The sequence below is a fragment of the Miniopterus schreibersii genome (genome assembly GCF_964146895.1).
Source record: "Miniopterus schreibersii genome assembly, chromosome: 21".
In the NCBI taxonomy this organism is placed as follows: Eukaryota; Metazoa; Chordata; class Mammalia; order Chiroptera; family Miniopteridae; genus Miniopterus; species Miniopterus schreibersii.
In genome coordinates this window covers 8,876,587-8,900,891 of record NC_138123.1, presented here as the reverse complement: position 1 = coordinate 8,900,891, position 24,305 = coordinate 8,876,587, and the positions used below count along the sequence as shown (strand labels likewise).

At 46.0% G+C, this 24,305-nt stretch overlaps 1 protein-coding gene across 2 annotated transcripts in view; it reads left to right on the top strand.

The window, feature by feature from the left end:
* KIF26B (kinesin family member 26B) overlaps positions 1-24,305 on the top strand; it is a 280,606-nt gene that overhangs the window by 183,844 nt on the left and 72,457 nt on the right. For both annotated transcript variants that reach the window (XM_081124262.1, XM_081124261.1), the window contains one exon: positions 13,645-13,825. In XM_081124262.1, coding sequence (XP_080980388.1) covers positions 13,645-13,825 — 181 coding nt within the window. The remainder of the gene's footprint in view (positions 1-13,644; positions 13,826-24,305) is intronic.

Below are 24,305 nucleotides of genomic sequence, written 5' to 3'. Positions count from 1 at the left end.
TGTGCTGGAATGGAAAGAGTAGGAATCGAGACCGAGGTGGTTGAGTCCCAGCTCTGTTACCAACCGCTTGTGTGACCTTAAGACAATTACCACCCCTTCCCCATGCTCCAGAAATGGAAATACTACCGTTTTCCTAAATGGGCCACGCGTCAAGATTCATGCTGGTCCCTCAACCCGGCATCTTCTCCTTTCTGCCTGGTCTTGGCTTCTTTCTTTCTTTGCTTTTATGCAACATTCCCTGCTCCCCTGCTCCAGGGTCAGGGCCCCTCCTCTGCGATGCTGTGACACCTGCCTGCCTGTGGCCCCCCCATAGGCATCAGTGTGCTTGTCCGCCTCTGTCCCTGGGCTGTATCACCTTGGCCGTGACCCCTGTGCCTTGAAGCTCTGCATTTGGTATCAAGACCAGGGCCCGGCTCAACACACATGTGCTGAGTGGATGCTTGAATGACAAAGACCGAAGCACCTCTGCCCGGCCTCCGTCACCCGCCTCGAGTGAAGATGAAACGACAGAGTGTGTGTGAGAGTCTTTGATGAGACATTTCGGTTTGTGTGAGACGCAGTGCACGTTTAGGGCCAACATTTCAGCAGGCTTCTTAGGTACTGAGATTCATAAACTTCAGTGGAACAGAACAAGATTGTTTTTCTGCGCTGTCCCTGCGGCGCGGGGCCGTTCTTTGTCATGGAAGCAGGACAAGCTTTGTGTGGACCCGAGGCTCTGATGTTTGAAACCCTGTGAGCGGCAAAACTTTTTATTCCAAAACGGGAGATAAGAGTGAGAGCCAGTGCCCCTGGGAGGATCGCTCTGTAACTTCACTGTGCCCCTGGGTGTGAGCGGGTGACTGTCCATCCCCACCTGAGAGGACACCGGTGTCTGAAAGCAGAGGTTGGGGGGAGAACAAGACGGCGGCCTGGGCAAGGAAAATCCACGCTGCCTCCTTTCTGGGCTTCACAGTGGAGGCAGCCCCCTCAAGGAAAGAGCGGGACTTCTTTTTTTTAAATTTAATTTTTTCCATCACCATTTATCCCCTCTATCCCCCCCCCCGCCCCCAGATCACCACACTGTTGTCCACGTGTATGAGTTCTCTCTTTTCTTTTTATGTTTTTGCTCAACCCACCCCCCCAGAGCTGTCTGCCTGCTCGCTCTCTCTCAGTCTGTCTCTGTTTTGCTTGGTAGTTGAGTTTGTTCATTAGATTCCATGAGTGAAATCACATGGTACTTGTCTCTCTCTGCCTGGCTTATTTCACTTAGCATACTTTTCTCCAGGTCCCTCCATGCTGTCCCAAAGGGTACGAGATCCCTCTTCTTCACAGCCGCGTAGTATTCCACAGTGTAAATGTCCCACAGCTGTTCTGTCCGCTCACCTACTGATGGGCACTCGGGCGCTTCCAGATCTTGGCTATTGTCAATAATGCTGCAGTAAGCATAGGGGTGCATATATTCTTTCAAATTGGTGTTTCAGGTTTCTTCGGATAAAATCCCAGAAGCGGGATCGCTGGGTCATAAGGCAGTTCCATTTTTAATTTTTTGAGGCAGCTCCATAGTGCTTTCCACAGTGGCTGTGCCATCCTGAGTCAGACAAGCCCAGGTTTGGGTTCCAGCCTCATGTTTGGGTCTTTGCTCCATTTCATGAGCCTTCTCACTGGAGGCGATGCTGGGAATTCTGGTTTTGGATGAACCGGGCTCTTCCTTGGCTTTAGGTCTGTTTTTCTTTCAGAAAATGCCCTTTGCAGGGGGAAAAAAAAGCATGTTTCACGGAAATAGTCATTCCCATTGGCCAGTCCTAATGCCGAGTCACGAGATGGCCCGGAGGGTGACACGTGGTCGTGTTCCTGAGCTTGCTCTGTGAATGGGCCTCTCCGTGGGATGTGTGTGTGAGCACTAAGCACATATGTGGAAAAGCCCACTGCAGCCCTTTGGCGTTAGTGTGAATATTAATCTACCTCTTCGGGTCCAGCCCCAGGCTCGTTTTTCACTTTGCTGTGACCCTCGGATGTCGCCACAAATGAGCCACCTGCTGCACCTTGGGGTGGGGATGCTGATGTGGGTGAAGTGACGAGCCCACAAGGCCTGTCTGTGCCTATTGGCCGCTCTTAGGGGGAACTGAGGAATTCTGCGCAGCCACAAATCTGAGCTGTCAGCTCAGCAATCTGCAAGCTCCTGGCTTAGGTAATAAGCTCCTTGACAGCCAAACTGTCATTTGCACACACTCGTCAGCTGAACCCAAAGTTCCAGTTGCCAGGCTGTCCCTGGACCCTGGGGACTAAGAGCCAGCGGGGTGGGGACAGGGGGGGCAGGCTGATTGCTCTTTAGGGATCCCTGGCTGTTCTCAGTGGCCACTGCCTTCGCTTCACCCCACCATCAGGGGGCTTTCTCTCTTGGTATTTTGATTCCTGAGTGTAGGCAACGTTTTTCCAGTGTGGCACTTGGAACAGGAAAAGACTTGAATGTGAATATATAACTGGAGATGGGAAAAGTAGCTGCCAGCATTTAGCTTTCAGCCACAGTGGCGAAATCTGTACAAAATTCAATCTCTGTTTAGAACTCTATCTGGCCCTTAATAAAAAATAAATCAACAGTTTACTCTATATCTAATTTTAAAATAAAGGCCTGCAGATCAGAATTAGGACAGGAAGCAGGTATTTGGCACACAAACATTTATTGAACACCTAGTATGGCACAGGCACTTCGCAAGGGCTTTGGGGTTCAAAGTGAACCACGGAGAGGAGTGGCTGAGACACATTAATTCTACTGGAATACACTGTGATCAGCCACAAGGTAGCTTTATTAGCAAAATACTGTCAGAACATATGGGAAAGAAAGAATCAGTTCTCCTTTGAGTGCTGGGGAAGCTGTCACATGCAGCAATCTCGGCCTAGAAGGCTGAATAGGAAGGGGGCATCTTAGGGGCGCTGGCATGACTCTGTGCACAGAAATGAGGGTGTCATGTAATTATATTCCTATCACATGGGCATTAAAACAAAATATTTTTTCAGATTCCCCAAACAGGCAGTGATTAGTAAAATAGATCCCATCAAATAGGATGGCTTGATGATGATAAATAATCATTTGCATCAGATAAAATTCAAAATTATGTCATGCTTTCACAGCGGCTGAGCAGCAGTGGCTCCTGGGTCAGGTGCAAGGGAAAGGGTGTAGGAGTGGACCCCCCACCTGCGGTAGGACCTTGGCTCTGTGACTGCGTGGGTGGGTGTCTGAGGCTAATGGTTAACTCATTTATCTGTGTATCCATTTCTAAAATCATTGCCTGACGAGACAGAACAGAATAGAGAGTCCAAAGAACTTGATTTCACTTGAAAATTCAGAAGAAAACGGAAACCATCTATAGCAAAAGCGCAGGATTTTAAGGCACCTTTCAGGTAATTTGGTCTTTTTACCGTTGTAGTGAACATCTCCTTGCCAGCATCCTGTTGGCCGGTTACTTTATTAAGGCGCACACAAGGAATTCATGATAGTGGGAGAAGATACTAAGAATCTAAGATCTAGAGCCTTCTAGAACCCCAAGGAAGAGTGAAATAATGTTTTGGATGCTTTTAATAGCAAGTTAAAGTGTCACAGTACTTATAAAAGCAGAAGCATCTTAGAGCTGGGGAGTCGTTAGGGATCATGTCTTGTTGACTTTCAAATCTTTGAAGGAAGACATACTGGGTTTGGGACCTGCCAGAAGTCGGGGGGCAGAGTTGGTGGGAGCAGTCACCCTCTTACACACTCATTCGTGGATCCACTTATGCATTCTTTGTCTTCAACAAATGTTCATAAAGATGTTGCCACATGCAGGATAAATACGTAAGTGAGCTACTGGCTGTAGCCTCCAGGAGCTTACAGTTTTGTAAGGAGGTAATACATGTAGTAAGGAATATAAATGGGAAGACGTTTTTGAAACAGTGAAATCTATTAAAGTTCAGAAGTGGAAAATTATTTCCAAGCAAAATGGATGACGGTGCCCTGAAATAGAGAATTTGCTGTATTAACTCGGACTTCAATGGCCGCATTTGTTTTATTTAAGAAACTTTGAGCCTCCAGCAAGAGAAGAAATTGGGCACAATTAAGTGTTTTGGCTTAACCTATGTTTTCATTCTGGGGAAAAGCAGAGCAGGATAAAATTGAATTGTTGAATTGTCACTCTAATGAGAACATATTGTTCAAGAACAGGAACATTGATTTAATTACCTTGAGAATATAATCTTGAAAAAAATATATTTTTTTAAAAATTGAAGATTTTTTAAAAAATTGAAGATTCATTAGTTAACAATAAACGTAAGCCATATCTAAAGGCATGTCTCCCATGCCAGCGACCCCAGGGAAAAGCCCAGGAAATGTGGACTTTGAGCCCCCTCTGGAGGAGAGAAAGAGCCCTCCCCTGCGAGTCTGGCAGCAACTGTTTTTTTCTCTAAAGGTCAGAAATGGCAGAAAGGATCATCTAATCCAATTGACTTTTGGAATTAACCTTATAAAGCAGAAACCCACAGCCTTTACCTCATGGAGAACCCAGGGAGGATGTTGGCTTCAGCAGGCAACCTCAAAATATCCCTCCCTTGAAGGCTCGGTAAAACAAGTGTTGGCCGCAGACTAATAATGATGTGGAAAAAGAATCATAATGAAGATGGTAATTATATTTGTTTTATGAACAGAGCCTGCAAAACCCCATAGCGCAGAATATTTTACGGCTCGTCATCATTTAAGAAGCCAACGAGCCTTAACCACAAACAGAAAAGTCTGGGTGTTTGTTCCCTTAGTCTGCAAGTGTTTATTGAGCACCTACTGTGTGCCAGGCACCATTCAAAATAAAAGCCCGTGTTGTCATGAGCAAGGCTTCCGTTGGAGCAGGTGACGTTAAGCATCAGCTCTGACCACCGCCTTCCCTTGGAGTGTGGGCCGGGAGGCAGGGAGCCAGACATCCCGGTGGATCCAGGGAACTCAGGAGGTTAGGCTGTGCCGTGCCCTTTAAGAAGCAATGCACAGAGGCTGGTTTTAGCCCTCTGAAAAAAACCCCAAAAAACCCCACCTTCCCCAAAGATGATGAAGAACTTGTTAATACAACTTAAATAGGCTTGTTTGGGAAGATATTTAGAAACTTTAAGTGTATGTAATCTGTCCCAAAGCATAGCCTTGAGGAACCTCTGGGCTAGAGGAATTTTAAAACAAAAGCCACCACCTACACCCGGGATTTTCAACCTTGTTCATCTCATGGCACACGTAGGCTAATTCCTAAAATTCTGCGGCACATCAAAAAAATACATTTTTTCGACGATCTGTTCTGGGTGCAGATTCTACTCTGCACCTCCTGGGGCCATTGCATCCATTCTTAGAGCCTCAGTTGCCATCTTCCTACTGAAAACTCTTTAGCCTGAAAACCTAAACTGAATATATTTATATCTTATATGACAAATGAAGATCTAAACCAAGATTTTACGTCATTAAAATAAGTGGTTTCTGTCCGTGGAGTCAGAGGCTCTCTACAAAAAGTGAAAAATCTTTTCTATTTCTAACCCATTTCTTGGTAATTAGGCTGGGTCCCTTCTGTGCATCTTTAAGTGCAGCCCTGACCGAGTCTTTGCATTGGTGGTGGTTAGTAATTTCTTTGACAGGGTAGAAGGAGAGCACAGAAATGTTAAAAAGTGTAGCCACTCTCAGTGGAATATCGTTCATAAAGACAAAAAGTCTCGGAGGGATCCAAGATGCTGGCCAGTCAGAGAAAGACAAGCACCACATGATCTCACTTATGTGTGGACTGTAATAACCAAAATAAACCGATGAACCAAATGGATCCAGAGACATAGAAGCATGGAACAGACTGAGGGATCTAGAGGGAGGGTGGGGAGGGGGGAGTGGGCGGGGAGAGATTAACTAAAAAACTTAATATGTTTATAAGCATAACCCATGGACACAGACACTGGTCTGGGGGAGGCCTGGGGGTGGGGTGGATGCGGGGTGGAGGGATCAATGGGGGTAAAAAGGGGACATCTGTAATATTTTCAACAATAAAGATAACCTTAAAAAAATATATAGGCAAAAGTCTCTGAAATGTTCGTAGAAATCAATGCGAAGTAAGATTTAATTTGTAAAACTCGAAGCACAAGCAATTCGTAGAAACCTATCTGTTGTGTAAACTTGTGAACCGACACGAGAAGATGAAGGATTGAGCCTGATTAAGCAGGTGACATGAGTGACATCCTGTCCAGCTGCACCTGAACTGATTCAGACCCAGCTGGATGGCACCCTCTTCTAAGAACAGGCACTTCCCTCTCCTCACACAGTCTGTTCCTAGGAGCTCTGTCGGTACATAGAAATATTATTTTTCTTATAATAATATCATACCTGGGAATTTTATTCTTAGCCAAGGATTCAGAGTCAGAAAACTAGTTATAATTCTGCGAATACGGGACTCATTTAACTTAGGAGTCTAATAAATCAGAATAGCCACTGCATAAAAAATTCAGTTTTACTTACTATATATTTTACCTCCCTAAAGTAGTGCACCCTCTAAAATAAACATTAGTGAAACGTGCAGTTTCACAGGCTCAAGCTTCTTAACAGAGTTAACCATGAAACTTGAACTGTCTTCATTTTATTTTGATGAATCTGTTGCCTACAGTTTCTCTCCAAATGATTTCCTTTCTGCATAGCAGTGTTTAATCGTTTCAAACATACTTATTAACAAGACAAAAAAGTAACTATGAAGAATGTAATAAAGACATTAGTTGAGAGAGACGAATTGCTTGAGAGGAATCCACTGAGTTATCTTCTTATTTTTAATTTGTTTACTCTTGCTGCCTTCTCCCTCCCTCCCCAGACTGCGCACACACACACACACATGCACATGCACACGCACACACGCACACGCTTGTGCACAGCCCCCAACAACTTCAGCCACAGCATTAGAGGGAATCACCACAACAGGGCAATGGGAGGGGTGGAGGGAGCCTGTCCTTCGAGCTCAAGTTCGTGTCCTGCCAGTGGTGGCTGTGTCCACCCTATGTCCTGCCCCTGCCCCATGCCCCTCCATAGCACGACCGCCCTGCACCTGCAGAAATAACCAAATAAGCAAGTAGGCACAACAAGTGAGTTACGGGTCTCTGTTAGCAGCTTTGATGCCAAGTCCCAAAAGAAGTCGGCCGCAGAGTCTCAGTAGGCCGTGACTGCTATTGATTCTATTTCCTATCATGTTCCTTTGCTGGAAGAATCTCTCATCTGTACTGTGTGCTTTTCGGAGGTCGCTTCTCTGCTTTATTGAAAACAACAGTTGCTTCCTTTCCTCTGCTTGGGAGCTTTTGAACATGAGCGTGACCCGTGCACCCCGCTGCAGCGTGTGTTGGCCACGCTTTCCAGCGATCTGCGCAGACCCCATCCCTTGTCACCTGGCAGTCGAGTAGCTAGGAAAGGAGATGTGAGCTCCTGCCACTGTCCCTCTAGTGGGGCCCTTGAGGTCCCAGCAGTCCCGCCCCTCCGCAGAGTCAGGGCCAGGCCTAGGCCTGTGCCACCGCTGTGTCCAGTTCCTAGTCCCGTAATGCAGGGACCCCATGCTAATTGCTATTCTTTGAAACAACTTAATTATTTCTTCAGATTTCAATTCTGGTGTCATTTGTTAAACAAAAAGAAATTTTGATATAAAAGGGCAAAGGAGGAATTACTTCCTATAGCAAGCGAAATCAACTGTTATATTCAGATTTAATTACCCAAGAAGCCCCCAAACCGCAAAGCGCGTCACCCAGCGTTGACAATTAATTAGCTTTGCTCGGAACGAGCTACAGGTATTGAGGAAGGAGTTAGGGATTAAAGGCTTTGTTTCCTCTGCCCATTTCTGGCTATCACACCTTGATAGCAATTTGCCGCTTCAGGCAGCAACTTATATCTGAAGTGTGTAATTTCATGTCAGTCTGTAATTTTGCATGATCAGAATGGGGGGAAAGTGAGAATAAAACACCGTTTCTTGTAAATGAAGGACGTTAAAAGTGAACAACACAATTGCTTTTCAGTTTCTTACGCTTTTCAAGATAATTTTTTACCTAACAGCTAAGGAAGATAAATATTAAGGAGAACTTCAAGGGAATTAGTGGCCACCCTTGGCCTTTAAATGAGCTATCCATTTATGGTAGATCATGCAGTTTCGTGGGGTTTTTTTGGTGTGTTTTTTTTACATTACATTAGCATATATATATAAATGACTTAACCAGAAACTACTGGAGTTAGCATCTAAAAGGCAGCATGATGTAATGAAAAGAACATTAGATTCATTAGGTTCTTGAAATCAAATTATCTGGAATATGCTTATTCCTCCAAGAATCTTAATTTTAGTTGGATCGCCCTTGAACTCTAGAGGTTTATATATACATATATTGTGGACAGTTGTTTCTCGGCAGAAAAATCAGGCACAAGAAATGGGCTTTAATTAGTCTAGGATTGTCTTTTTCTCTGCCTATATTTACAGGCAACAAATTGCTGGATTTTAGTTGCATGGTTTCATCAGTTCCATTTAATAAGACTAGACCTCACTTACTCTGTTAATTTGTGTATTGAGCCCAGCTGGCAAAGGCGTGGCTCTGGAGGGGGTTAAGCTGCCTAGTTCCCTGGGTACCAAGCGGGCATGTGCTGGGCAGATCGGCCAGGGCCTTAAAGATGTGCAGACAGGGAGCATCTGGCCGGAGGCATTGGTGACTAGAAAGGCCAGTCAGCACAGGAAAAATGCACGGGGACCTTAGTGCAAATAAAGAAGAAAGCCAGCGAGATCCGTCCAGGCTGGAGCAGAAGGCCTGGGGGCAGAAGTCAGGTGATCAGGAAGCCAGGCTGGGGGTCTGGGAAGACCCGGACCTAGGGCAGGGCCCAGGCTGCACAACAGGAGTAAGAGCAGAGGAAATCGGGGTGCAGCTGTGGCTAGGTGGTCAAACCCAGGCGCATGACCACTGGCGCCAGGTCAGACTGCAGGCAAGGCTGTGTCCCAGGGGCACAGGGCAGAGTGCCCACCCTGTGATTTGTCCCCACCTGGCATTGCCCAGGGCATCTGCAATCAACGTACTTCAAGCAAAATACCCTAGAGGAGCCCCTCCAGACGTGTGTTTGTTAATGCTTTTTGCCTCCCAGTTTTTTTTCCATCTCAGCTGCTGCTGTGAAGCCAAGTTATCAATCCTGTTTGGTGGTGTGGATCCTTCTCATCTGTGCAATTTAGGGGCAGACTCTTGAACACAGAGCAATTGCCTGATGACTTTAGTGATGTGGATGGACTCTGGATTACGTAGCTCTCTTGTGCCTTCAATAAACATTGATTTATTGCATTCTGAGCAGCTCTCAGCATTCCTTAGGTGAGGGAGAGGCATGAGATGGGGCCTAACAGTGTTGGGTGCTGGTGGCCATTGTCGGACTGTTATTGTCACACAAGGACTCACTCTGGGTTGGGGTTGTTGAAACAGAGAAACCATTTTCTTATAACTTGCTTTTTACATCCTAATTCTGGGCATGACCTAACTCACTCAGCTGAGACATTTTTCCCCTGTGATATGAAGCTATGTTGCTAAGCAACTAGATCAGTAATTGGTAAATGCTTATATATGATTTGATTTGAGTCACATATAAATATCTGTAACTGTTTTTTTTGTCTTCATTATTAGGCAAATGATTATCATTTGGTTTTATTTTGCCCAAATAAAATAAAATAACTGCTTTCATTTAGCAAATTGCTTAATAGCATGATGTACTGGAAAGACCCTGGGTCTAGAAGACAGAAAGCTTGAGTCCTAATCTCAAGTATGAGAATCACTAGTCCTGTGACCATGGATAGAGTCAGGTAACTACTGAGCCTTCGATTAAAAAAATCTGCAGTTTGCCATACAAATACCTCTGCTGGCCTTGCAGGACTGAGTGAGGATGGATGTGACACTGTGTGGGAAATGCTTCAGAAAGAGTAAAGCACCCCAAGGTCTAAGCCTGACCTACAACTCCAGGCTGATTAATCTTGGGGCTTGGCGTGTGCTGGTGTAGATCCAAAGTCAGGACTGATGACAAAGCCTGAGTGAGCTTGTGCTATGGCATCAGCCGGGCACACAGCCATGGGGCAGGTCTGGGAGCCACAGAAGAAAGGAGACACATGGCATTGACCTTCAGTGAGTTAATACAGTAATGGAGGCAACACTGATGACCTGCAGAAGCGAAAGACCATTAGGTGTTAAAACACAAGATATAGACTCCTAAGCCCAATTGCTGTGAGGCTTCGGGGGAAAGGATGGTGGTCCCTGCAGCAGTCAGTGAGGGCAACTTGTACAAGCCCTTGAAAAATGGGCGGACCTTTTTAGAGAAAAATAAAGGGAAATTTAGAACAGTCATCACAATGAGTTAACGTTATGCATTGAGTTGCAAAAATCGATCCATTTTCAAATTATAACAGGGTCTGGCTGTAGAGTTTTAGCGCAATATTGCTTGAGGTTGATGGTCAGCGGCGTTTTGCCTCCTAGCAGTAAACGTTTTATTTGAAGTCATGTCATGAATTCTTTTCCTGCACTAATGAAATGGATTATTTACATAAAAATCAGAAAAAAAACCCAAGACCCATATGCTTTCCGTCTCTGGGGACATGGAGATGACCTCGGTGACAGCCAATTAGAGAATGGAAAGGTGAAGGAGGGGGGTGCTCTTACTCCCGGTTTGGGGAGTTTCCAAAATGAACATGCTTCATGGCAGAGCCAGGAGACTTTTAACTGGGTGTTATTTCAACATGGAGCCTGACTGGTGTTTTTTTTTGTTTTTTTACGTGTAGATGGCTATCTTAACTATGTCCAGAAGCTTGGCCTGAGACCACTGCTTCTTGTCACACAGCTTCCTTATTTATAATCTGTTGTATTTCTCTACCCCCGTGTCGCTGACCCCATAGATTTCCTAGGAGCTGCTGTGATCTGTCATGTCATTGCTGATTATCAGATAGTCTTAATCCTCAGAGCATTGAAATGCCTTCTAATGGCACACAGGCCGTCGGAGCCCACAGCAGCCCCAGCCATTGTCACATTAAATTGCAGCTTGGATTGTCTTTTTCCTGCTGACGGTGGAGATTCTACCACTGCGCCTCCCCCAGGGTCAGGACCCTTTCTGTGGAGCAGATGTGGCAGGCTGAGGGCCTCACCCTGCCCTCCTCTTGAGCAGTTTTTCAGTTGTTATCTCACCAATCAATCGCCTGGGCCCAATTTAACAATTCTCAAATGACCTCTTAATTTTTATAAACCTTTTACCCACCTAGCTGAGCGTCCCACACTTGACCACCCCTCTCAGGAAAGATGAAACGCTCTCAAGACGTGGGTTAGCAACACTCAGTGTGTCAGAATGTTCATAAGGGTAGAGACTCCTTTAAAAAAATCACTGTACTGCCTGAGATTCCTGCCTGTTCCCGAAGGAAAGTTCTGTTCTTCGTGAAACTAATAATTCTTAGAAGATCGTTAGGGCAATATTTTAGTAATCCCTAGATGCTAAGGTAGGTGGACCCCAATTTAATTCTCATGAGATGCACTTAGACGGAGGGGCTTCCCATTTAAATATGTCACAATTTTAAAAATCCAAGTTCAAATAGTCTACCACACAAATGCAAAAAAATTTAGAAGTCAGAAAATCTCCGTAAGTTCTCTAATCTCTATAGAGACCTAAGACATTTCCCCCCACCTAAACAGTGGAATTCACCACATAATTATTTACCTCATTTAGTTTTAGATCTGGACAATCAGAAAAAAGTCACCATCCCATGTGAAGGTCATCTCAATTCTAAACTGGTTTCTGAATTCATGTGTCATCGTATTGATGTGTTAGGGTGGCTGTGTCCTGGGTGAGATGAGTAAGGCTATGGAGAGGGGTGGGACCCAGAGGGAAGAATTGAGCTCAGTAGGTTTTCATTTTTGCCAAGTTCACACCATTGCTCGTCTCCTCATAGTTTGATAACGCTTAGCGTGGCACCACTTTCTTTATAGGTGTTCGGTAAATATTAATTTCATCCTGCTAGAGAAACTATCTTTTTTTTCTTGCAACAAGGCACAGAGAATTAAATGGAGCTCCTGGATGTTTAAAGATGTATGCTGTGCCGAATAGCTTTAGGAAAAATGTGATACTATCCGTGGTAGGAATGAGACAAGTAAATATTGCTTATAATAGCTTTTTAGATTAATTTTTTGTTGTTTGAAATCTTGTAAAACAACCCACTCATTTGCTTTTCTCCCTATGAACAAAGAGCCTGCAAGGCATTAATTACACAAAATAGACCTCTAGCCAAAATGTCTTTACCTTCTCAATCCTCTCGTGACTGCTTCTCCTTGATGTCACTGAATAATACAATTACACATGAATGATTTCCTGACCTTAACCTCCTATCTGCATGTCACTGAAGTGCTATATAAAAAGAACAGAAGCTGCTGACTTCCAAGAAATTGGAGTATATGAAATAGAGATCCAGCGGCTGATTACGGTGATGTCGAAATTAAAATACGATGTTCCCGTAGATTATATGGCTATAAAATGTGACTTCTATTAATTTCTAAATTGTGGAATCGTCCTGATATTTTCATTTTGTATGCGTGTTTTAAGAAGAACATAATTGTTAAAATATTTCATTATTATTTTTCAATTGCAGCTGACGTACAATGTTAGTTTCAGTGTACAGCATCGTGATTATACAAGAAAATAAGTTTTAACTGTAGTCTCAAAAGAGCCGCCTCCGTTACTGTTCTTCTGCATTGCGGCCAACAGAGGCTCCCCTAAATGGAATAGAAATTCCAGGGTCATTTCAGAAGGGATTTTGGAATCGTCTGATTTTCCAAATGCATGCTCACTTACCCTGATGTTCCCTATAAATGGTTTTTTAGCCACCTCTTGGAAACTTCCAGTAACAGAAGGCTCACCATTTCCTGAAGCAGACCCATGCTGGTGGCTTATCGTGTTTACCAAAATGTCCCTTCCACTTACAAGCCACCTGCTTGACCTGCCACCTCCACAGAGATTGTGCAGCACAGCACGAGGCGCCCAGACCTAGAGTCATCCTGGGCTCCACTATTATGTACCTTTGAACTCCCTTCTAGTAAGTTCGCCCTGTGTGCTAACCACTTTACAGGCTCTTATTTCATTTTCATGAAAAGTCTACGAAGATAGGTTCTGTTTTTGCTGTGTCCTGCTCTGCAGAAGCTGAGGCTTGCTAGGAACATGCGTGATATTGGTAACGATGGTGGTAGGCCCGAAGAAGAGCCACGCGGTGACCAAGGTGTCACATAACTCACAAGGCGACCACATAACTCACAAGGGCTCCCCCACTGCAGTTCACACTGGGGAGGTGATGCAGCGATTAACCCAACAGGCCCTGTTTATCCCTAAAGATGCCCAGTTTCATTCACACTTAGGCTGAGTGTTTGTGGGTAACAATTCTTCGTAAATCTCAGTTGCACGCAGAACTGGGCACTTTCATAGCTTTTTTTCTGCTCTGTAAATGATGGGGTAGCTCGTTACGTTGCTCTGTTGTAGTTCGGGGTGCTCCAGAGCACTCAGAGGGTGGAGAGAGATCTATTGAGCTTCGACGAGGGCCAGGAGGTTCTTTAGGAGAAAATGAAGTGACCTGCGAATCTGATGGTACCATATTTGCCCTTATGGTTCGTTTTCTGCATTTTTCCTTGCAGAGCTGCCCAGAAGTTAAATCTGTCTTCTAAAAAGAAGAAACATCGACCTTCTACTTCTGTGGCCGAGCCACCTCTCTTTGCCACCAGCTTCAGTGGCATCCTGCAGACCTCCCCTCCGCCGGCGCCACCCTGTCTGCTGAGGGCCGTCAACAAGGTGAAGGACACCCCCGGCCTGGGCAAGGTAGGCACCTCCGCCGTCCCCACCACTGGCTCAGGGTGCGGGCTTCTGCATTGGGGCAAAAGAGGAAATCCGGGCTCCAGTTTATTTGTGTAAAAGGAGGTGACAGAGGGAAGGAGACAGACTGAAATTCACTTGGAAGTCCTGTGAAATTTTCTTTGGTTCCATATACTAAATGGTAAATTAAGACATTCCGATGGTTGGACATCCTATTTGATTTTGGCACAAAAATGTTTTGCCTTGTTGGACAGGATTGTAACCCTTTAAAGAAAAGACACGAAAGATGAAGGCAGAGGCAGGAGACCAAGGGAAGACACGACACACGAATAAGACATAAGGATGCTTCGTAAATTCACGGTGACACGTTCATTGTTTTCCCCTCTTCAGAGAAATCACAGTGTCTGCTTTTGGACCCAGCCACTGATGGGATTTCTGGGGAGCGTTTTCAGTTGTGCTGTTCTAGCCAAGAAATGCGGGTTTGAATTGTGACAAATACTTACAAAGAGACACAGGAATGCTGTTTCGAGCTGTTGCTCAGCTATGCTTGGGATGACTTCGTTTTTCAATGTCATCTTTACACTCTCTCTTCTGGTAACCGTCTGGGCGAAGCAACTATGGTTTAGTCTTCAATCGGTAAACAAGCCAAGCTAAAGAAAGAGGTGGCATTTTTATTTCTTTTCTTTCCAGCAGGTTAAATCGGTGCCAACTTAGCAGGAGTGGCCCAGGCCTGGTGTTGGAAAGTTGCAGGTGTCGCCGAAGGGGGAGTGGCTGCTGATCTAGGCAGACTAAGCTTTTGTTTATTTCCATCAATTATTGACAAAATCAAATAGGATTTCCAATCACTGGAATGTCTTAATTTACCATTTAGTATATGTAACCAAAGAGCCTTCCCCTTGACCCCCAAACGTGGTTATTCCCAGGTTCATGGTCTTCAGTGGCCTCGGCCTAACTCGGTGGCCTTTCTGGAGTGCACCCTGGTGCCCTCTGCCCATCTCCCTTTGGTGTTTTTCTCCTTTCCCAGTTTTTCCCGTCTCCTCCCATGCCGAGTTCCACCACCCCACTGGGAAGGTGCCTCCTGAATCAAACCAAGAAGTCATTTTATTTTCTACTGTCTCACTGGGCTGCCCCTAGATACACTTGACCTTTAAACATTTGGGGTGGAGATAAGCGTGTCATGAGGCCGTGATGATAACACTGGGACCAGCTGCCTTGGTCCTATGGAGAAGGACACGTGTCCATTTGAGGAGTCATGTTTGGGAGGGAAAGGGCAGGAACAGGCAAGAGGAGACACATTAAGATCAGGGCACTTCATTCCACCCCTGCCCTGGGTCCCCCCCTGCTGTTTCCAGGAGCAACTCCCCCCAGCCTCCACCTAGCGTCATTGCTGAGCACTGAGCACTTCTCCTCAGTACCTAGAGCAGATCTTGGCACACAGCAAATATTTATTGAGGACCTACTATGTGTCAGGCACCCATGCTGGGCACTAGGCTTGCAATCATGGGCAGATGAGGCAGAAACCCCCCCTTACAACACTTGTAATCTAGTGCATTGTTCCAATTAGTCTTGGACATCTCACCAACCTGTATCAACATGAAGGACAATTTGATTTAAGGAGAAGTTGGAATTACAGACTTAAAATAATTCTGCCTAACTCGGAAATGATATAACGAAGCTCTACTACTAAGTGGCCTTGTAAAGACCTTCTTAATGAATAGATAAAGATGATTAGTGGATCAGAGCAGCTTAGTCCCTGTTTATATTTCATTGATTTGGCTTATATGTAAATGATACTTCTAATCTGTTTGGAAATGGTTCCTTCCCCTAAGTCGGTAACTGCTCTTAGTGAAATTTGTTTGCGCAATTAATTAACATCCATGCTTAAGGTTCATTTGTTAGTGTGTCACAGCTTAATGTCAGAGCGCTTCGTCTTGGATTATAAGCTTCTACAGCAGTTCACATGATCTGTGTAACTCATTATGTATATGACTCCAGCCATGTACAGTATTATATTGTATATTATTTTTAGGTATATAATATAGTACTTAGGCATTTATATACCTTATGACATGACTATTACTCAGCCATGAAAAAGAATGAACTCTTACCATTTGCGACAACATGGATGGACCCAGAGGATATCAAGCTAAGTGAAATAAGTCAGACAAAGATAAATACCGTAGGATTTCACTTATATGTAGAATCTAAAAAACAAAATAAACCCATAAACGCCTTTAGAGGTAAGAATGGTAATGGTGCAATTGCATTGGTGATGACAGTCCACCCGTGGGTTGGCTAATTCTCCAGAGAAATAATCTCTTCCTAATAATTCCTTCATCATCTCTAGGAGTGTATCAAAAGGAGGGAATGGTCAGCACCCAGCCTTTCCCCCCAAAAAACATGTTTTGGGGATGTAGGAAAGCTCTTGGAGGTGAGCGCCAGCAGCAAGAGAACAGACTGTGGAATTTGGAAAGGTCCTAGAAAATCGGACGGAGCAAACATGAAGAGGAATTGCGGGACGTTAAGCTGGGGACAGGTTGAGGAGCACTTGCCATAGTTGATTCATTCCGAGAATATCTACAGATGTACTGTGTTCCAGATACTGCAGTAGGTGTCACTGTAGGGGACACTACAAAGGAGCTGATGGGCTACTTTGGGCCACAGCCCTGCCGAGGAAGAGGAGGGTATATCCTGATTTCCATACACTGTGGGTCCCCGTGAAATGCGTGCCTGGCGTTCAGCTTCAGCCAGCACTTCTCTGCTACAATGATGTTTCCTTCTCCTTGGGGTCCCCCCTTGGCCTAGTCTGGGCAGAAGCGTGTGTGGTATCCGTCATGGTGGGTCCCCATCACCACCCGTGCCCGTCCCCCTGTGCATTTCTGAGCTTTCTCCTCTGTGGGCGGTGTGGCCCAGAGGCGGGGGATTTGGTGCAATCCTCTGACTTGCAATTTAGACGTAGACGTGCCTGTCTGGCCGGATTGTCTTTCTCACGCAATAAAGGCTGGAGCCATTAGTCTCTGTTCTCAGTCTTCTACTTCAAGTCGTCTAGCTCTTATTTAGCACTATTTTTCAAACCCAGTGGCAGCATATTTTGACCTCTATTAAAACATATGAATATATATTCTCTAAATAATCCCCCGCCCCCTCCCCCCCCCACACTCCTTGGCTCATGTCACCAGATCCTGTATAGTCGATGTTTAATTTATTTCTAAGCTTTCTCTTGTTTGGTGTGTAAACTAATCACATAGGGAAAAAAGCAAAAAAGCAAAAAAAAAAAAAAAAAAAAAAAAAAAGCAAAACACCTAAAAGCACCACGTGTGCTTTTGGGTAGAGGCTCTTTTCCTTTACAGGTTTATTAATATTTTTTTAGGGCAGAAGCCTTTCCGTTACTAAGCCCCTGACCAACACTGTGTGGGAGCGGAGGCCAAGATTCTTATTCAGCGGGCGGTTCTGATGACAAGAAGGGGAAACAAAAGGATAGGAAAATCCAGTTACAGTTAGATTTTTAAGTTACTGATGTAGGTAGCTCTTATTTATCTATTCAGCACGTGGCAGCGGTTGGTACAGGTCCCCCGTTCAGGAGGAGATGCAGGGTCGTGCTGAGGACACAGCTCCAGGCCTCCCGCCCACCAAGGTCCAGCTGTTTGCAGGGGGCGGCCGGCGGAAGGTCTCTACTCTCTCACCCTGAAGCTGCGCCGGAGGGACGGCGCAGGGAGAGCGTAAAGGGGCCTCTGCATTCCTTGCAAGCAGATGGGAGACGATGAATTCCACTGCAATGGGAAAGTCGGGGTTCCCTTCTCGCTCAGCGGCGGCCCCTCCATCCTTAGACCTGCAGACGGGGCACGTGCGTGGGGGGTTGTGTGCTGCGGGGTGCGCGCGGCCAGGGGAGCGCGGTGCGGGTGATGCCCCCGATGCCCCCGATGTCCCCGATGCACCCGATGCACCCAATGCATCCGATGCATCCAATGCACCCGATGTCCCCGATGCACCAAGGCACCCGATGCCCCCGATGCCCCCAATGCACCCGCGCAGGCCAGCGAGCCCCATCGCTTTGCACATGAAATTCTCAGCTCTCCCGGGAAATAAACTCGCGTGACCCCGATGACAGTTGCTCTCTTCTGCGCTCCGCTGGTTTTGGTTGAGCCTGCTCAGGTCCTGGAGCTCGAGCTCAGGTTTTTTTGTTTTTTTCCCCTCTCCGCCTTTCCTTCCCCATTTTGACCCCTCCTCCAACCCGTACCTCCAAAGGAAGGCGAGGCCGGGAGGAGGGTCGGACTCATTCATCTTCCCCGCCTCTTTTTTTTTTGTTCCCACGGAGGCAGAGGGTGTCCGCGCGGCCCCAGCGCCCGCCGCTTCTAGGCCGGCCGCACATGCGCAGGATGCAGCTGCCCCCGTCTAAGAAATTCGCGGCTCCGAGAGGCACGAGCTGCTGCTCCCAGGGCCACCCCGAAGGACCTACGTCATGGGGACTTCTTCTGACACCCCCTACTATGCCCCGCTTGGAGCTAGCGGGCTTCCTTCTTGCAGATGGACAGCAATGTATTTGGAGGATGTTATCCATGCAGAGGCCACTGCACAGAAAAGTCAGGGTAAAACATGTCCAAGAAGGCGCTGTAGCATTTTGGTTTTCGCCCTTGGTATGGCTGCCTTGACTACTGCTGGTCAGGTGTATGGGTGTAATTTTCTGTCGCCGTCATTGTTAGATGGAGAGCTGGAAGGGTTAAGAAGCACATTAATTAGATCAGATTTCAGACAGGATGGCGCATTACTATATATTTCAAATACTCGTTTTCTGGCTTTCTTTGCCCAAGCTATCTACACGGGGCAAACTGGATGACAACTGGCGAAGCAGGGAGGAATAGTTTGGGCTTGTATCCCAGAAAGTTACTTGCCTTTTACCCCAGGCCCATTATCATAGCTCTGGGAGTACAGGAATAGGAACAGAATTTACATCTTTTTTCTCTATGGCGAGTCTACATTTTCCAGTTCTCTGAACTTCCCCGCCTGTGTTAGGCCGGGAGCTGGTTGTCTTCTGGAAACCTCTAGACACACAAAGCCCTCCAGACCCTGATATTTAGAGCCATCAGCACAAGAAGTATCTGCGGGCAGGCTAGCGGTCAGTTCCTTGCATTTCTAGCGACGCGTCATTTGCAGTGTCTCTCGCTAGGTTGCAAACTCATCGAGAGCAGGAATCATGTTCTCTTGGTCTTTGTACCCCATCAGCGGCAGCTTGCATAAAGGACGCTCAAAAAGTGTGGAATATTTTTACGTAATTCTGTTTAGTACTTGCGAAGTCCCGATCAGGTATTCAGCACTGTAGGGTCCACCCTGCATGATGAAGCTGTGACACTGAGGCAGAAACACTAAGAACTTCTCAACGAAAAGACCCTCCTGGCCCTTGGCACCCCTCACACCTCAGCATGCCAGTTACCTTAGGAGGGTGATGCCAGGGAGAAGACGCTGCCTCCTGCTGGCACGCTGGCAAAGAGCAAGTGCGGTTGACATTCCTCCATGAGGAATCTGCTCAAACATCATCTTGTCCTATCATCTCATTTTTAATATGAAAAAACTGAGGCCCAACAACATGAACTAACTTGTTAACCCATTTACAGGGGAGAATTTAAACTTTGGAATGTAAGAGGTGATCAGTCATGAAGACTTCAGGGCAGAATTTGAACGAGAGATTCTTAATCATTTCCCCATATTTTGTGACTCTCAGCTTCAATTCTACTGGCTCGATTTTTTTAGGTATTAGGTGGCGATGGTAGGGGTGTGTGTGCGTGTGTGCACGTGTGCGTGCAGAAAGAGGAAAAGGAAGGTGATTTTTCTAAGAGGACTTTTTAAAGGCTAGAAACCTTTATTATAATTGGAGGGTAGGTCTGGGGCCTCCCAGAACACCTTTAATCCCTAATTAGCATCTTGAATTATGGAATGAAAACATGAGATAAAACGAGGGAATTCTCTCTGGAATAAATGCCACTTTCTCAATTAACCAAAGGGCAATAAGATGGATTATAATGCCAGAATAGGGCTTTTGATCATTCGTTGTCCAAAAAAACCCACATTTTAGTCAGGCTCAGCACAATTAGACAATTACTGATATCAAGAGAAGGGGAATGGTAGGTATGTTTTAGGCTAACATTTCTAGCATCTTATCTTTCTGGGTCTTTCTCTTGCTAATGGCCGAAAAGGAAGTTAATCACAATTTGCTGTAATTATCCCATTAAAATGGTATTGATAGTAATTTTTATAAAGAATGGTGAGTCCAAACTGCTGAGTTAATTGGAAAGTTTCCCTTTGTGCCTCAGAATAGAAAATGCTCTTCTTGTCTATTGAATGACTTGTATAACAAAACATTTGAATTCCTTTCTAATGCTTCATTGAACTGAAGTGTATCATTATGGAGGGGGGAGTCATTCTGATACATTCTTAAAAGCAAAATATAATTTTCTTTAGATCGTTAAATGGTCTCTGATTTAAAAATCCTCTAGCTGCTCAGAGCCACAATGTAAGACCCTTTATGTTCTCTGATATTGCTTTACAAGTCCATCTTAGTTCTGTTCTGTAACACTGTCTTACCTATTCCAGCTGCTATAACAAAAATACCATAGATTGGCTGAAACAACAAAAACTTATTTTTCACAGTTCTAGAGACTGAGACCTTTAAGATCAAGGTGATGGCAGACCTGGTGTCTGGTGAGAGATCTCTTCCCGGTTGGAAGATGGTCATCTTGCTGTACTTCACAGGGTAGAGAGGAGAGATGGGGAGGGGGGAGGGAGAGAGAAAAAGAGAGAGAATGCCAGCTCTCCGGTCTCTTCTTTTAAGGGCACTAATTCCACCATGAGGGCTCCATTCTCCTGACCCCCGGATCTGACTTGATATTTAATCCTATCCTAGACTATATGGAGCCATCTGGGCGATTGGGTTCCATTGAGAATTCTGTGTCTGGAACCACCATGTCACTGACACTAGAAATGTTTGAATTTCAACTTTTGCTTAAAGAAGTATGTTTGTATTAATTGCACTGTGGTCTGTGGATTAATTCAGGGAGAGGCAGAACTCTCTGAACCCACCATGCCTGCCCTCCCTGGCTGGCCTCTGCCCTTAGTTTTCTCTCATCATGGATCACACTGTCCCCCGTGTCCACACCCACCCGCTCTTCCAGATCTGGCTAAATGCCCACTTTTGTCAACATGCCCTATCTATCCCCAAACCGGCTTCCTAGCTTCTCTGATGTTTGTACCATGGAGAGAAGATTCTTCTTATTAACCATTTACTACTTTATGAGTACAGTTTATCTTCTCCACTGAGTCTTGAGGGTGGGGACCTTGGTTTCTACTGCTTTCATATCCCCCAAATGCTTAGCCATATGCCAGGCAGATAAAACTCCCTGAGTTGAAAGACATTAAAACCTAGAGTATAACAGAGTCATCTTAGGGTCATTCTCCAGTCTTTGCTGGCTCCATTCCTCATTCACGTAGCCATCCATCCATCCTCCATCTATCCATCCATCCTCCATCCATCTATCCTCCATCCATCTATCATCCATCCATCCATCCATCCATCCATCCATCCATCCATCATCTCATCCATCCATCATCTCATCCATCCATCCATCCATCCATCCATCATCCATCCATCCATCATCCATCCATCCATCCATCCATCCATCCATCCATCCATCCATCCATGTGTCTGTCCATTGATTCATTTGTAAGGCATGTGCCTGCTATATGCTGGTTACTTTGGGATACACAGATGAGTTCAAAGTGGTCTCTGCCCTTAAGAATCCCAGAAATTGCTATTCAAAAGAGAAGTCTTTCTCTAGGTAGACACCTCAAGCTAAAAATACCCATTATTATTCATCACTCTGGATTATCATGGCTGATGAGGCTGAAATTTGTGCAAGATAATTGGCCTCCCGGCGAGTTTCCTCGTCTTTGCTGAGTACACTGTGATGCCCCTACGGCATTCATGCTGCATTGTGATGACAGCCCACAGTGGAGCAGGCGGGGAGAATGTACTTCTGTTTAATTTTTAACACTTGGATGCGCCTCCTGCAAGGCCCCCGCAAATACTTCGTATGAATGAATCACAGTGGCGTGCAAAACATTTGTGTTTATACAGACACTTTCTTAAGAGAACTCACTCATCCTTTGCCTATGGCTAGAATTCCCCCGAAAGCGGGGTGGAGCTGGGGGCTGGCTTAGGTCACACAGAAAGCCATCTGTCATTCATTCCGGTTGTACTCCATCCCCCGTGCATTCACCATTCTGTGCTTCTGCTTTTACCACGAGGGAGAACACTTTTGCCTTTCAAGAGTCTGGTGTTTCCTTTGAGGATGCTTCTGCTGAGATCTGAGATTAGCGTCAGCGATGGGGGAGATTCTGAAGTTAGCTTGAAAAATCTGTGCCCTTGCAGGTGGTACGGCCTAGTTTCCGTCTCCATTCTTGTCACCACCAGCAGTGTGATGAGCTGATGAAGCGCGAGGCAGTGGAGTGGAAAGAGCATGGAATTAGGGGACATGTGACAGAATCCCTGCTCTCCCCTTTCATTTGCTGTGTGACCCTAAGGAAGTGACGTAGTCCCTTCAGGCCGCTATAATGAAATGCCACAGACTGGGCAGCTTATGAACATGAGAAATTTATTTCTCACAGTTCTGGAGGCTGGAAGTCCAAGATCAGGGTGCCAGGGTGGTCTCGTGGGGACCCTACTCCAACTTGCAGACTTCTTGTACCCTCACCTGGTGGGAGGGACCAGGGAGCTCTGTGGGACCTTTATAAGGACACTAATCCCATTCGAGAGGGCTCCATCCACATGACGTAACCTCCCAAATGCCCTGCCTCCTGACACCATCACCTTTGGTGGAATAAATCAGCAGCAGGGAGGAGCTGGCATGTCAGTTCCCAGCAGCATCTGGAATATCTCTGGGGAAATACTAATTGCTGGCCTTTGTGGGTCTGGTCTGCAGAGACACTATGGGCATGGGGGGAAAGGTCAGGAGTACTAATTCTGTGTCTCACTGATCTGCCTTTTTCAACTAATACGACAGACTCTTCAAGACACATAGCCAGGTAGCAAAAAATAGCAATTCTTAGGTTATACCCTTAAAATAGGAAGGCCCTCACACTGCTTGAAAGGGGATCTTCAGGGAGAAATTTCCCCAGCGTCTCACGGTGGCCTCTGTTGTGTTGGCAAATTCTCGCCCTGAGAGCCAGGCAGGCCTGGGGCTCTGTTCCCGATTTCTGTGAACACTGATTCCCACGGTGTCTTTCACGACCAATTTCCCACCTGTAAACACAGCTACTGAATCTACCTGTTTGCACTTGGCTGAGACCCCAGCGCCTTCACCCAAGCTCTGCTCTCGGCCTGGCTGGCCCCTTGCTCTTGGAGAAATCCTTGAGGGGGTCCATGGAGTCACCCTCCTTCGTGGCCAAACACACTTATCACATGGTGTTGTCATTATTTATCCAATTCCCCAGGACAATTTGAAAAACTTATCGCCCTATCATCTTTGCAAACTGCCGCTCCCCGCTACCCAGCACAGGAATAGGTGCTGAAAACATGTTTGTTCAGGGAATGAATGTGAGGTCATCAGTGAGCGATTCTGAAAGGAGTCTATTAAAAGTGGAAATCAGTGAAATTCACACTCCTTGTGTTAAATGCCACCCAGCGTGTCTTTCTGCAGACACCCCGAGCCCCACGGTGTCCTTCACGGGACTTTATCACAGGTTCCTCTTTTATCTTCCTGTCGGCTCCTCTCTCTGCTTCTGCTGCTCCTTCAAAGTGTCCTTCCAACAGCCGAATCATATTTCTAGAATCCAAATGCAGTCGTCACCCATAACAGCTGGAATTATTTGAATAGCCGAGCAGGTCATGTGAGGCTCTGCACCATCCAAACTCAAACACGGTAAGGCTTCCAGCATCCCTCCTGCCCCCAAGCGCCACCTCTCCCACATTGCAGCCACATGGGAGCCTCAGTGTCCGCCAACCAGGCCGGACCCTCTTGTGCCTCTGAGTCCTTGCACCTTTCTTGCATTAGAATGAGCTTCCCGCCATTGTCATCCTGTCGTGGGCCAGTTCTGCCTGCTGTTTCTCCCTTTCTCGGCCAGGATGGTCTGCTTTCTGGCCTCTGTCTCTTCTCCTATACTGAGACCCCTGGGTCAGAAGGTGGTCCGTGGTCACTGTCACATTTCCTGTCCCCATCATGATACCGCAGTTGCTCCCCCTTCCCCTTTAAAGGCTACTGCTGTGCCGAGGGGACAGCGTCACCCATGTGAAAGCTTGGGCTGAGGCCTGTCTGCAGGAATTCGGGGAGCTAGAAAAAGGGCTGCCTCTGCTGTGCATCTTTATTTACATCAGGTATCAACAAAGGCTTTTCCGTGGAAACTCAGACCTCAAGGTACACAGGTGGCCCCACCCATCACAGCATGTCACAGATTCCAGGCACTGGTCTCCTTCCCAGAATAACATTATAAAGAACAAAAC